The sequence below is a fragment of the Aquarana catesbeiana genome, linkage group LG05, assembly GCF_042186555.1.
Source record: "Aquarana catesbeiana isolate 2022-GZ linkage group LG05, ASM4218655v1, whole genome shotgun sequence".
In the NCBI taxonomy this organism is placed as follows: Eukaryota; Metazoa; Chordata; class Amphibia; order Anura; family Ranidae; genus Aquarana; species Aquarana catesbeiana.
The window spans coordinates 381,369,502-381,385,260 of NC_133328.1; the positions used below are offsets into that span (position 1 = coordinate 381,369,502).

The 15,759-nt window shown below is 45.1% G+C and overlaps 1 protein-coding gene across 1 annotated transcript in view; it reads left to right on the plus strand.

Moving 5' to 3' along the window:
- The window catches only part of RIOK1 (RIO kinase 1), a 69,747-nt gene that overhangs the window by 11,303 nt on the left and 42,685 nt on the right, over positions 1-15,759 (plus strand). The window contains exons 3-4 of the mRNA XM_073631014.1: positions 3,261-3,351; positions 7,272-7,341. Coding sequence (XP_073487115.1) covers positions 3,261-3,351; positions 7,272-7,341 — 161 coding nt within the window. The remainder of the gene's footprint in view (positions 1-3,260; positions 3,352-7,271; positions 7,342-15,759) is intronic.

Below are 15,759 nucleotides of genomic sequence, written 5' to 3' on the forward strand. Positions count from 1 at the left end.
CACGTGACACTGACGTGGCACTGATGACAGATGGCACTGATACATGGCACTGACACTGATGTGGCACTGATGACAGATGGCACTAATACATGGCACTGAAAACAGATGGCACTAATACGTGGCACTGATGACACATGACACTGATGACAAATGGCACTAATATGTGGCACTGATGACAGATGGCACTAATATGTGGCACTGATGACACGTGGCACTGATGACAGATGGCACTAATACGTGGCACTGATGACAGATGGCACTAATACGTGGCACTGATGACAGATGGCACTGATGACAGATGGCATTGATGACACGTGACACTGACAGGTGGCACTGATGACAGATGGCACTATGTGGCACTGATGACAGATGGCACTTATACGTGGCAGTGGGGACAGATGGCAGGGACACGACAGTGGGGACAGATGGCAGGGACATGACAGCAGGGACAGATGGCAGGGACATGACAGCAGGCACATGATGACAGGGACAGATGACAGGGACAGATGGCAGGGACAGATTTCAGTGGGGACACTTTATTTTTTTTTTTTGTTTTTTTCTTGTTTTTCACTTACCGCCGCAGCGGTTCCCTCCTTACACGCTGTCTCTGTGTGAGGAGGCAGAGCCGCAGAACACCGGCGATGAGAGATGATCTCATATGTTTACATATGAGATCATCTCTCATTGGCACCGCTGATCGCACTGAAAACGGCCGCTAGGATTGGTCGTTTTCAGCGATCTGTGACTGGCTGTGTCCAAGGGACATGGGCAGCACAGAACTTCCTCGATGCGCGCCCACGGGAGCGCGTAACGCGGAAGTTAACAGGAGGCCATCCAGGGACGGCCTCCCGGCAATTAGCGTCCGCGCTGTAGCCGTCTTTCGGCTATAGCGCGGATGCCTAGTGGTTAATCAACCCACATGTGACCGGAAGACATGTGCAAAATAATAGTGAATCAAAACACAATACACAGCCCCAATAAATATAGTGCAACAAAGGCAGTGAACTAAATCTTAAGCTGGACTGGTGGGGTGATGCAAAATAGATGCACACCAGGCGTATATAGGTAATGTGCACGCCGGGTGACAAACCTACAATGAACAAAGTGACTGGTGCAAAACAAAATCAACATAAAATAAATCCTATGTGACAAATGCAACAATGTAAAAATGTCCAAAATAAAGTGCACATATAGCAATCTTCTTAAAAGGGGTGGGGTGACTGAAAAAGGTATATAGTGATGTTTCCTCTTCGTGCAACACACCACACACTTGTAAGTAGTGACCCCTTACCTTCAGGTAATGGGGTAACAGCATAAACCAATAGTAGGAATAACAGCCCTTCCTCCTTCGGCCGAATGTACCCCTCCATGTTCAGCCTCTCATGGAGTTGGAAGACCCTGAATGCTGAAGCTTGTTGCCAACAATACTACACTATTTGGGACCTTCCTTTTGTTCTTTTCCCACTGGGGACCCCCCTATACCCGTGGAGGGACTGAGTTCCTGTATGAGGCTGCCGGTCATAGAATAAAGGTTGTCGCCCCCATTATCTGGTCTGACGTTGGTATACCATCACCAGGAAGGATCTAGCCCCTGCACCAGGAGGAAGGGATGTTATTCCTACTATTGGTTTATGCTGTTATCCCATTACCTGAAAGTAAGGGGCCACTACTTACAAGTGTGTGGTGTGTTGCACGAAGAGGAAAAATCACTATATACCTGTTTCAGTCACCCCACCCCTTTTAAGAAGATTGCTATATGTGCACTTTATTTTGGACATTTTTACATTGTTGCATTTGTCACATAGGATTTATTTTATGTTGATTTTGTTTTGCACCAGTCACTTTGTTCATTGTAGGTTTGTCACCCGGCGTGCACATTACCTATATACGCCTGGTGTGCATCTATTTTGCATCACCCCACCAGCCCAGCTTAAGATTTAGTTCACTGCCTTTGTTGCACTATATTTATTGGGGCTGTGTATTGTGTTTTGATTCACTATTATTTTGCACATGTTTTCTGGTCACATGTGGGTTGATTAATTTACTTGTATGCTCCATCACAGCTAATAGTTATTTATTAATATTAGCAGGAGACCTTGAGCACTGTCACTTTTTTGATATTGTGTATCATTTATGTTATTGCATTAGGGCATCTACCGCTAGCACTCTCACTTTTGGTTTTATAGTTTTTAATGCTGATGCACTTTATTTATTATGTTATTGTTGGATGAGCGCCACACCACGTTTTAATCTGGTCCTTAGCTTTAAAGGAACAGAATGTTGCCTATGAACATTATCTATTTACCCCCTGTGTACAGCACCTCAAGTTTTCTGACACCCCCCTTGGTGTCCCGTAGATAGAGATGTGTAGGGCTAGTTCACACCGGGATCACACAGCTACACATGCTGCTTTCCTGTGCTATGCAATTTTGCAGTCCATTCAATTGAATTGGCTGCAAATCTCATCGGAACAGGGAAAAAGTAGTGCATGCACGTAGCTTTTAAAACGTGGTGCACAAAATTGCATGGTACTGCAGTACCATGCAATTTGGTTTCCGCAAACACACAGCGTTTGCGATCTGCATTTTAGGGTGCCATTAACATTACATTGGCGTGCAGATCACAATGTCAGTGCGTTTGAACACGGTGCAGGAAACGCACACAGAATTTACCTTTCCTGCACTGCATTCTGGTGTACACCGGCCCTGAAACTTTTTTTTTTTTTTTTTTTTCCCCGGATGGCACATTATGTGGTTCTTTATTTCTGAACCTGGAAGCACTCCATTCCAAACACTTGCTGGCTCAGTCTTTGCTGGAAGAGACCTGTGAGCAGAAGCTTACTGAAGCTTCCATTTACAACCCAGGGTTGAACTGCTGAGTGTGATCTTGGTTTTAAAAAGGTTGGGAGGCTGTCTGGTTATCAGGGGGTTCTTCGGAGTAAGTACCAGACCAAAGAAGGAGGTGAGAACTGGCTATAAATTTCCCCCTCTTTGTTTAAGCCCTTTGTTTACTGTGACTTACCCTTTAAGTCACTTGCCTGAACATGACAATACAGGACGCTTTCTTCTCAGTTATTTGGATATTACACACTTATCTTGTAGGTAAATTACACTTCTTTAATTTTATTTAGACCAGGAATTTGATTTCAGCTACAAAAAAAAAAAAAATATATACAAGTATGATTACAATTCCCTAAAATACTCTGTTTCTTTGCAACAAATCTGTATTTTTTTTTTTACCAGTAAATGTTATTATTTTAGGCCAACAGGCAAGATATGCAACACAGTTCATCTAAAGCGTATACAGTGACGGATAAGGTTTTACAGAAGTATGAAAATAAAATTAATCTAGGTAAGTATATGTGATTATCATATAAAATAAAAGGAACTAATGCTTATACAGAACACTCAGTTTGTTGATAAGTACTTAAAGCGGTTGTATGGCCCGCTTTGGGATTTTTACCTACTGGTAAGCCTATAATAAGGCCTACCTGTAGGTAAAACAAATATCTCCTAAATGTACACTGGTTAGGAGATCTTCATCTTGCATGCAGCTGCTGACGTCAGCGGCATATGCGTTCTGAAGGTCTGGTGTATTGTGGCGGAAGATCAGAGCTTCTTGCCAAAATCACGCATGCTCAGGAGTGACGTCATTGCGGCTTCAGCCACTCACAGCACCAGAGCCCACGAACCCTGAAGAGACGCCAGGGGAACATGTCAGCCCCCTCAGTGTTGACCCGCGCTGCTGCGGGGGCTTTGTTCTAAGGTAAGTATTTCATAATGTGCTAGTATGCAATGCATACTAGCACATTATGCCATTATCTTGCAGGTTTTTTTTTTGGTGGGTGGGGGGGGTTCCCCAGGGTTTACTACCGCTATAAAGCTGAACTTCTGGCAGATATATAAAAGACACAAATTATTGCAGCTCTGTAATCATTAATACTAATTAATTACTGTTGAATGTATTTTTTTTTTTTAATATGCAAGCAATGTAATGTAATGTCCAGCTACAGGGTAGGGGTGGGGAGGAGATTTGAATGTAACGAGATCAGCCCCCCTGTCATTCCAGGCAGGTCTGTGGTGTATGGCAGAGCTGTGGACTGGATGCACAGAAATGCTAATCCTTTGGCAATAAAAATGGCTCTGGTTAATGTATTTTATTTATGTATTTAGCTGTTTGCCTGGAGCTCAAAGAGGAACTTCACCCTACCTAACCCCTAAAAAAAAATAAAAAAATAAAAAAATAAAAAAAACCCCTAACATTTGTCCCTGTCTCAAAAAACAAACAAAAAAACACATACTTACTACACCATGGAGTCCACATTTGTCTTGCTTATAAACAATAGTTCTCCCATAGTCGCTCCTCTCCAGCGCCGCCATCTTTGATGGAGATCCGGCGCGTGTGCAGCATGCTGAAAGTCTTTGCCTTGTCTTTATGCACAAAGTCTCTGGTGCATGCATGCACATGCACATCATTGCGATCTCCCATTTCTCTGGCAGAAAATCTGGTCTGTCTAAGCATGCATAAGTCCAGGCCATGTTAGTACCTAAGTTTTATAATGTGTGTAACTGCATGTGATGTGAATGGTATGGGGTGTGATGGGTGGAAGTAACATAAGTGTACCCACCTTACTATTCAGGGCAATCTATCTAGCTGAAGGATATAAAAGTGAGGCTATCAGCCCAATGTTTATAATCCAACAATATTCCATGTGCATATAAATAGGTGTGGTCTCATGACTGCAACCCACAATAAAAGTGGAGTAACGCTGTAACGCAATAACAAAAATACGAGCGAGCAAGCAATTAACATGAAACTCACATCAGAAGTTATTTTTAAATACTAAGCTCACCCTAAAGCAATAGTAAACCCGCAGCTGCTGGAAAAAAAAAATACCCTGCAGGGCAATGGTGTAATGTGCTAGTATGCATCACATACTGGCACATTTTGATAAACTTGGCTTACAACGAAGCCCTCCAGTGTCGATGTCACCTCTGAGAGGACTGACATCTTTCCCCGTCTTCCTTCCAGGTTCACGGCCTTGAGCTACACGAGTGGCTGGGGGAGCGATGACAACACTCCCACGCATGCGTGCGGGAGCCGCCGTTTCAGGCTATGAAGGTCCGGCACTGTGAGCCGGACTTTCAGAACGCATGCGCTGGTGATGTCAGTGGCTGCATGCACTCTGAATATCTCCTAAACTGTGCAAGTTTTGGAGATATTCACAGTACCTACAGGTAAGCTTTATATTATAGGCTTACCTGTAGGTACAAGTGGTGTAACAGAGTTTACTACCACTTTAAAAATAAATAAATTCACGTATTTTTGCAGGAAAAATGTGCTTTTATTTTTTTCCACAGAAGCCTGCAAAGCCTTGCACCAGGAATCAGTGGATCGTGGGTGCAATGCCAGACTTCTGCAGGATATATTCTAGAGGTCGACCGATATATCGGCCAATATTTGACGTTTTTTTCTTAATCGGCATCGGCCGATTGTGCTGAAGCGACTTCTCCCCCTCTCTGGGCAGCCTGCCAAATCTGATAAAAAGAACCTGAATTGAATTGATACAATGTTTACACTTTTGAATGAGCTGAACTCCATGTGTAGAAGTTCTCAGTTTAACCATTTAAATACTAAATCTTTTCTGACACTCGTTGCTTACAAGTAAAAATCCTGTATTTTCTGCTGGAAAATCACTTGGAACCCCCAAACATTATATATTTTTTTTTTTAGCAGAGACCCTAGGGAATAAAATAGCGGTTGTTGCAATATTTTATGTCACACGGTATTTGCGCAGCGGTCTTTCAAACGCAATTTAAAAAAAAAAAAAAATACACTAATAAATTTACAAAAAAAACTAAGCAGTAAAGTTAGCCCATTTTTTTTCGTCCAAAAGTTTTGATTACCTGTTTTTGTGTATTTATTTTTAAGATATAGTTTTTTTTTATATTTTTTTTTAATCTAAATTCTACATACAAGTGAACTGATTGGAGGTTTGTTTTGTGTAATAAATGTTTAAATGTAAAAAATTTTCTGTATCACTTTAGGTTGCTTTCACACTGCAGCGGGCATGCGTTGACGGTAAAACGCTGCTAGTTTTAGCGGCGTTTTACCGTCATTTTAGCGGCGCTATTCGGCTGCTAGCTGGGAGCTTATAACCCAGCTAGCAGCCGAGGAAGGGGTTAAATGCGCCCCTGAAGCGCCACTGCCGAAACGCTTTGCAGGCACTTTGGCAGCGGTGCACATTCATTTCAATGGGCAGGAGTGGTGGTATACACCGCTCCAAAGATGCTGCTTGCAGGACTTTTTTTTAACATCCTGCCAGCGCATCGCCTCAGTGTGACAGCACTCGGGATATCACACTGAGACTGCAGGGAAGACGTTTTACAGGCACTTTACAGGCGCTATTTTTAGCCCAAAAGCGCCTGAAAAACGCCCCAGTGTGAAAGGGGTCTAACTGTTAAATTTTATGAGATGAAGGAAAAAAAAAAAAATCGGCCTAATATATCGGCCCCAAAAAATCGGCATCACATATCGGCCATCGGCCACCGAGATTTCTAAATATCGGCATCGACCAGAGAAAAACCCATATCGGTCGACCTCTAATATATTCTCCAGCTCCCTGTCTGTATGGAAGTACAGACTTTCAGTTGGAGAGCAGGAAGAAGTGTCAATGGACTACGAGGGCGGTGATTACCACACTTGTATTCATCACAGTAGTTGTTTTGCTTTATATATGTGCATACACACTTGTTCACCAACACTGCCTCCTGGTCAAACAGCATCCCTTCCCAGGATGTTAAGGAGTTTGTGATTACATCACATGCACTAGATCACAGGGGACAGTGCAGGTCCTTACCACTGTCAAATACTTCCTTGGATAAGGGGGAGCTGGGAACTGGCATTTTACCCTAGGCTTTGGGGCTGTGTGTTTCCGTGGACACAAGTAGAGTAAGGAGAGTCTTCAGTAGTGCCAACCTGGAGCATGCACACAAAGTGGCCCCATTGAACCCTGTAAGGGAATGATGCCACCAGAAAATGGGTATCTTAGAAGAGAGCAGTTTGATAGAGGGAAAGCAAATCGACTACAGGCTTGGAAGCGTTTAAAGGTTTATTAACAATTTAAATGTTGTTACAGCGCCTAGAAGTCTTTTGTAAAAGAGAATGTTCCTTTTTATAACTGGAAACGCTGCATATTTTTAATGCACAATTTAGGAATGTATTACCAAAAAGTGTTTTAGTGAAATATTTGATATTTTTATGATTTTTAGGTAGACTTAATCTGTCTGATTCAGTTATGAATAAAGTCACAGAAAAATCCAGACAAAAAGAAGCAGACATGTGAGTAAAACAGAGTTTAATGGGTTTTGTTTATTTGAACTGATATGACTCTTGGTTTTTATTAGATGTGCAGGTGCAAACAAAGCATTTGTGGTGTCAGTGCAGCTACGCAAGGGCCCCCAGGAATTTGGAGATGGGGGGGGGGGGATTTATACTAGATCTCCACAGACCCAGACACTGCCAACCTCTCGGGCAGGTAAGAAGCCATGGCATTTTCCATAATGCCTGAGCCCATGCTTCTGGTTTTCAATATGTAGCTGGTGCCCAAAGAACACTTCTTCCCTGCCTGACCAGCACTGAGACATGCAGAGTGCTTCACCATTGTCATTAACATATTTTGGACTGAAAATGAAGAGAATGTTTGCTGTCTGACCCCAGAATGAACCATGAGAAAACTTGGGAGTATTGAAAAGGTTGCTATTAGCTTGTCTCTATATGCCTATAGAACCAACAAGGGGCCTTCTAGCGACTCTGTCCACCACTGTGGATGTAAAAATGACTAGTTATTTAAAAGAATCATTTGTTTGGCATTTGGTTAGAGATTGGCACCTATCAGAACAAGAATACAGGAGCTGCCCATGATGACTGTACCCCTTTTAAAACAAAACTGCAGGACTTTCACCCTTGCTTAACCACTTAAGCCCCGGACTATTTGTCTGCCCAAAGCTTTAAAGCGGGGGTCCACCTATCTATCGTTTTTTTTTTTTTTTTTTGAGTTCATTCACAAACTTTTCTTCTCAGCATTACATACTCACATATTGTGTGTAATATGTCCGCCTGTGTCAGATTTCGTCGGAAAGAATAACTTATATTATTCACTGCAGGCGGTTTCCATCTTCATTGTGGGCATTTGAAGCCCACAAGCATTTATTTCCTGGATGTGGTGAATGCTGTGCTCCCAGCATTCACTGCTCGTTCCCGCACATGCTCAGTGGCATCCTGGGAAGCCTGAGACTAGCTCCCAGGAGTCTGGGAGAGGCTAGAAACACGCCTACTCTCATGGGAGGAGAACCAGGAAGTGCAAAGAAGAATAGAAAAATAAAAGGTAATTACGGCGATTTCAATTTTTTTAAACGGCATGTCAGCATCTAGGCAAGGAAGAGAATACATACAGATATTGTTCAAAATTTGGGTGGAACTCTGCTTTAACTGACAATTGCGCGGTCATGCGACGTGGCTCCCAAACAAAATTGACGTCCTTTTTCTTTCTCGAACATCACGGGACACAGAGCCACAGTAATTACTGATGGGTTATATAGGTATCACTGGTGATTGGACACTGGCACACCCTATCAGGAAGTTCAACCCCCTATATAATCCCTCCCCCTTGCAGGGATACCTCAGTTTTTACGCCAGTGTCTTAGGTGATGGACGTGTAAAGATGTCCTGTGCTGAGCTCCAAAGGGAATATCCTGATATCCTATACTGGGGCAAGCCAGGCGAACCGGATCCATTCAAAGTGTCTTTTCATGGCCGAATTGAATGGTACCCGGGCCTCGTGTCCGAAGAAACGAGGTTTTACCCGTAATGCTTCTCTTTTTAGAGAGCTGGACCCCGCAGATCAGAAAATGGCTTTAAACTTCCTAATTTCTGGCGAGGTGCTTTACGGTCCCAGAACTGTTGGATCCCCCTACTGATGGGGGCCCCAGTCTCTGACGGTTTTTTCAAACGGAGCCCACCGTGAGAGGTGAAGATTGGGTCTGTGTAAACAGCACCCTGCGGCTGGATAAGGTAAGAGGAGATTCCACAGAATTTTTGAGTTCTAGTGGCTTTTCTCCTTTAAGGTAAATGCATGCTGTGCCTATTGTGACCACCGGGGGCTGCCAAGAGCACAAACCTACACATGCTGACTCTGTCTCAGGTGTTGTAATCGCTGTTTATGTCCCAGCGTATCAAGCAGGCTGCAAACAGGTAAGGTGGAAAGGGGTATTTCTCATGTTTGAATGTTCCCCCCCAGGCTAGAGAGGGGCCACAGGGGTCTAGAAAGTGGTTATACCACCCGGGCTCTGCGGCCTAATGGCCACCATCTCTCAAGATAGCCGTTCAGGCAGATCTTGTTACCAGCCTCCCTCCCTCCCCCCCCCCCCATCCCCAGCCTTTCTCCGGAAGCATGACAGGAGAGTCGGCAGCGCGGGAAGCGCTCGTTTTTTTCAAAACTCGAGGGGGGGGGGGGGGGCGGTTAGAGGAGGGGGCAGGACGTCAGCACAGGTGCTTAGACTCCCACTCAGGCCAACTGCAGGCTATTAGAGGCACTCTGTACAGGTGCACACAGCCTTCTGAGAGACACAGAGCTGACAGTCGCATGTAAGGTGGGACACAGGCATTCTCCTAGGCAGCATTTACTGAAGTAACACCAGACTGAGCATTGGGTAGCAAGGCTTTTAGCCAGACTACATCGCTCAGCGGGCAGTGTTCATTTGTATACCTCACACCTTGTTGCTTTGCACTATGGGTAGAAGAGGTTCAAGCACCCCAGGAACCAGAGACACTAGGGGATCTCGTTCAGGTTCTGAGGGCCCCCTGTCGGCAGCATCCTCCCCCCCTAAAGATGGGCCAGGGACGGCTAGCCAGGGAGAGCCATCGGGGTCAGGGGCTACACCTGCTTCTGGCACTTCAGCCCCTGTATATATTACACAAGAGGTTTTTTCCTCAACCATTAATGGTCTAGAGGAAAGATTAATGGCCGTGATTACGTCTTCACTCAGTGGAAGAAAACGCACTAGGCTTTCCTCTGTTCCCCAAGACCCTCAGACAGTGGAGCTCTGGGATAAAGGAGATGAATCCCTTTCAGAGGATCGGGATGGGATGGATGATTCCTCTTCGGAGGATTCAGGTGGAGAGGGACCCTCTGCGACTTCCCAAGAGGAGAAAGTCTTAGTGCAGATCCTCACTGGATTGGTCCGCTCCACATTTAAGTTGCCCATACCTGAAACTGCTAAAGAATCCTCTTCTGCTTTGGGGTCACTGAAACCTTTCCAAGCAGCACATGCTTTTCCTGTTCATACTTTACTTGAAAAGCTTATTTATTCTGAGTGGGATCACCCAGACAAACGTTTTTTTCCGCCGAGAAAGTTTTCAACACTTTATCCGATGGAAGAAAAGTTTATTAAAATGTGTGGAATACCGGCTATTGATGCCGCCATTTCCTCCGTAAATAATAGCCTGACTTGTCCTGTAGACAATGCTCAGATGCTCAGGGATCCTGTAGATAAAAGGATGGAATCCCTATTGAAGGATGTTTTCTCCTTGGCAGGATCAGTGGCCCAACCTGCAGTAGCAGCGATTGGAGTCTGTCAATACTTAAGAGACCATGTTAAGCAGGTCATCAAAGTATTACCTGAACAGCAGGCCCAGGGGTTTGCTAACCTTCCAGCGGCCTTATGCTTTGTGGTTGACGCCATTAGAGATTCTATCGTGCAAACCTCCCGTCTTTCACTGGGGTTGGTGCATATACGTAGAATCCTATGGTTGAAAAATTGGTCAGCCGAAGCACCATGTAAGAAGCTACTGGCTGGGTTTCCATTTCGTGGTGCAAGGTTGTTTGGAGAGGACTTGGATAACTATATCAAGAGAATCTCTTGTGGGAAAAGCACTCTCTTACCTGTCAAGAAGAAGAGTAAGCGTCCCTCTTTCAAACGGACTCTTTCCCCAGCGCCGGGGGCTTCAGCCTCCAGGCAGTCTCGACGGCCGCCTCCATCGGGGTCCAGAGACAAGAGTCAACCCCAGGGTCAAAAGAAGTCCTGGGGAAAGAAGCCTACTAGGCAAAACACTAAGACCTCTGCATGAGGGGGCGCCCCCGCTCACTCGAGTGGGGGGAAGACTGCGACAGTTCTCAGAGCTCTGGCACGAGGACTTCCAGGACAGATGGGTAGTCTCCACGGTAACCTTAGGGTACAAGCTGGAGTTTCAGGAATTCCCTTCTCCTCGGTTCCTCAGATCAAATGTTCCCAGAGACCCAGAGAAGAAGCAGTCGCTCCTCCTAGCGTTAGAGCGACTTTTGTCGCAGGAGGTCATTATGATAGTTCCCGCAAAGGACCAGGGATTGGGCTTCTATTCCAACCTTTTTACGGTCCAAAAGCCAAATGGGGATGTCAGGCCCATTTTGGACTTAAGGGATCTGAACCGATTCCTAAGGATTCAATCCTTCCGCATGGAATCAATTCGAACAGTAGTTCCCACCCTGCAGGGAGGAGAATTTCTGCCATCAATAGACATCAGAGATGCATATCTGCATGTGCCCATTTTTCCTGCTCATCAGAAGTTTCTGCGCTTCGAGGTAGGAGGGCGCCATTTCCAGTTTGTGGCTCTGCCTTTCGGGATAGCCACTGCACCTCGAGTGTTCACAAAGATCTTGGCTCCTCCTCTGGCCAGATTAAGGGCTCAGGGTATAGCTGTCATAGCATACCTAGACGACCTGCTCTTGATAGACCGGTCGGTAGCCTCTTTGAATGGAAACTTGAGGACCACGGTCAGGTATCTAGAACACCTGGGTTGGATCCTCAACTTAGAAAAGTCTTTCCTAAAACCAGTAAGAAGACTGGAGTATTTAGGTCTGATTATAGATACAAGCCAGGAGAAAATATTTCTACCCCAGGCAAAGATCACTGCTTTGAGAGAGCTGATTCTGACAGTAAGGACCAAGAAGGGTCCCTCAGTCCGCCTTTGTATGAGGCTACTAGGGAAGATCGTGTCTTCATTTGAAGCAGTTCCCTATGCTCAGTTTCACTCAAGAATGCTGCAACACAGTATTCTGTCGACCTGGAACAAGAAGGTTTAGGCATTAGACTTTCCGATGCACCTGTCGCATGCGGTGCGTCAGAGCCTCAATTGGTGGCTCATACCCGAAAACCTGCAGAAGGGGAAATCCTTTCTACCGGTTACCTGGACGGTGGTAACAACAGATGCCAGTCTGTCAGGTTGGGGAGCAGTTCTGGAACAGGCTGCGGTCCAAGGGGTATGGTCCAAGACAGAGAGGACCTTACCCATCAACATTCTGGAGATCCGGGCGATACATCTAGCTCTAAAAGCCTGGACTATCAGGCTACAGGGTTGTCCGGTCAGGATCCAGTCCGACAATGCCACAGCAGTGGCTTATGTCAATCATCAGGGAGGCACCCGGAGCCGAGCTGCTCAAAAAGAGGTGAACCAGATCTTAGTCTGGGCAGAGATGCATGTGCCATGCATATCGGCAGTTTTCATCCCGGGAATAGAGAATTGGCAGGCGGACTATCTAAGTCGCCAGCAGTTACTTCCAGGGGAATGGTCTCTGCATCCTGACGTCTTTTGGGCCATATGCCAAAGATGGGGGGTTCCAGATGTAGATCTCTTTGCATCCCGATTCAACAAAAAGATAGACAGATTTGTGGCAAGGACAAAAGATCCTCTTGCATGCGGGACGGATGCGTTGGTGATTCCGTGGCATCGGTTCTCACTGATTTACGCATTCCCGCCTATTCTGCTACTACCACGACTCCTTCGAAGGATCAGGCAGGAAAATAAGTCGGTACTTCTGGTGGCCCCCGCTTGGCCCAGAAGGACTTGGTATGCAGAAATAGTAAGGATGACGGTGGGTTCCCCGTGGACCCTACCGGTACGCCCAGACCTGTTATCTCAGGGTCCAGTGTTCCATCCTGCCTTACAAACGCTAAATTTGACGGTTTGGCTATTGAGACCCACGTTCTGAAGAGTCGTGGGCTCTCAGGTCCTGTCATATCTACCTTGATTAATGCAAGGAAGCCAGCTTCCAGGATGATTTATCATAGAGTCTGGAAGGCTTATATAACCTGGTGTGAATCCAGAGGTTGGCATCCCAGGAAATATGTCATAGGTAGAATCCTTGATTTTCTACAGATGGGATTAGAGATGAAGCTGGCCTTGAGTACCATCAAGGGCCAGGTTTCTGCTTTATCAGTATTATTTCAGCGGCCACTTGCTTCGCATTCTTTGGTCCGAAACTTTATGCAGGGGGTGATGCGTCTTAATCCTCCGGTTAAAGCGCCCCTAAACCCCTGGGACTTGAATTTGGTCCTGGCTGTGTTACAGAAACAGCCTTTTGAACCAATAAGTCAGATTCCTTTGGTCTTGTTGACAAGGAAATTAATTTTTCTGGTGGCCATCTCTTCTGCTAGAAGAGTATCAGAATTAGCAGCTCTTTCCTGTAAGGAGCCTTATTTGATTATACACAAGGATAGAGTGGTACTACGCCCTCATCCTAGTTTTTTACCGAAGGTGGTTTCTGATTTTCATTTAAACCAAGACATTGTTCTACCTTCCTTTTTTCCAGATCCCTGTTCTCTGGAAGAGAGATCTCTACATTCGTTGGATGTAGTAAGAGCAGTTAAGGCCTATCTAGGGGCAACTACTCAGATCCGCAAGACGGATGTTTTGTTTGTGCTGCCAGAGGGTCCCAATAGAGGACAGGCAGCGTCAAAAGCTACCATTTCTAAATGGATTCGACAGTTGATCATTCAAGCTTACGGTTTGAAACAGAAGATTCCTCCGTTTCAGATCAGGGCACATTCCACAAGGGCTATTGGTGCTTCTTGGGCAGTGCATCACCGGGCCTCTATGGCTCAAATCTGCAAGGCCGCAACCTGGTCTTCAGTTCATACATTCACCAGATTCTATCAGGTGGATGTGAGAAGGCATGAGGATATCGCCTTTGGGCGTAGTGTGCTGCAGGCAGCGGTACAGGGTCCTCAGGTCTGATTGCACCCTACTTGGTCGTGGTTCCCCCCCCTCAGGTAGCATTGCTCTGGGACATCCCATCAGTAATTACTGTGGCTCTGTGTCCCGTGATGTTCGAGAAAGAAAATAGGATTTTTTAAAACAGCTTACCTGTAAAATCCTTTTCTTTCGAAGGACATCACGGGACACAGAGGTCCCGCCCCTCTTCTAATACACTATATTGCTTGGCTACAAAACTGAGGTATCCCTGCAAGGGGGAGGGATTATATAGGGGGTTGAACTTCCTGATAGGGTGTGCCAGTGTCCAATCACCAGTGATACCTATATAACCCATCAGTAATTACTGTGGCTCTGTGTCCCGTGATGTCCTTCGAAAGAAAAGGATTTTACAGGTAAGCTGTTTTAAAAAATCCTATTTTTCCCCACAAATAAAGCTTTCTTTTGGTGGTATTTGATGCACTATAAACATAAAAATAAAAATAGTGTCAGTTTTGAAAAAAACGAATTTTTTACTTTTTGCTATAATAAATATCCCCCAAAAATATATAAAAAAAAATTTTTTTTCCTCCGTTTAGGCCGATACTTATTCTTCTACATATTTTTTGTAAAAAAAAAAAATCACAATTAGCGTTTGGTTTGCGCAAAAGTTATAGTGTCTACAAAATAGGGGATAGTTTTATGGCATTTTTATTAATAACTTTTTTTTTTACTAGTAATGGCGGCGATCAGCGATTTTTATCGTGACTACGACATTATCGCGGACAGATCGGACACTTTTGGCGCGATTTTGGGACCAGTCACATTTATACAGCGATCAGTGCAATTAAAAATGCATTGATTACTGTGTAAATGTGGCTGGCAGTGAAGGGGTTAACCAACTAGGTGGCGCTGTAGGGTTTAAGTGTGTCCTAGGGAGTGATTCTAACTGTGGGGGGGAGGGGCTGTGTGTGACATGACCCTGATCACCGCTCCCGATTACAGGGAGCAGTGATCAGTGTCAGTGTCATTAGGCAGAACAGGGAAATGCTTGTTTACATCAGCATTTCCCCGTTCTTCCTCTGTGAGACAATCGCGGTTATTAGATTGTAAGCTCTTCTGAGCAGGGCCCTCTTAATCCTATTGTATTGTATTATATTATAACTGTATTGTCTCCCTTTTATATTGTAAAGCGCTGCGTAAACTGTTGGCGCTATATAAATCCTGAATAATAATAATAATAATAATCCCCGCGGACATCGAGTCCGTGGGACCCGCGATCACACTCGCAGGGGTCGCGGCGGGCGTGAGCGCCCGCCAACCGCTTCTCAAAGGGCAACGTACAGGTACGTTAATCTGCCTGTGCGTGCCTTTCTGCCGATGTATATCGGCGTTAGCCGGTCGGCAAGCGGTTAATTGCGTATTGATTTTGTGCACAAGGGTCAGACTGTGAAGCAAGCCATGAGAATAATGCTTCTAGGTACTTTCAGCTTGAAATGGATTGTGCCTGGGATGTGTTTATGCAGTTAACACATTCCAAGCAATTGCAAACCGTGTAACTAGGGCTGAAACAACTAGTTGTCAGCTATTTTCATAATCGACTATTTAGCCGATTAGTTAGCCTGCATACACAATGCATTATTTGTTTATATGTCAGGAAATACAATGCAGCACACATACAGCTCAGTACACTGTTCATACATGTCAGTATACACAGTACAGCAAACATACAGCTCAGTACACTGTTCATACATG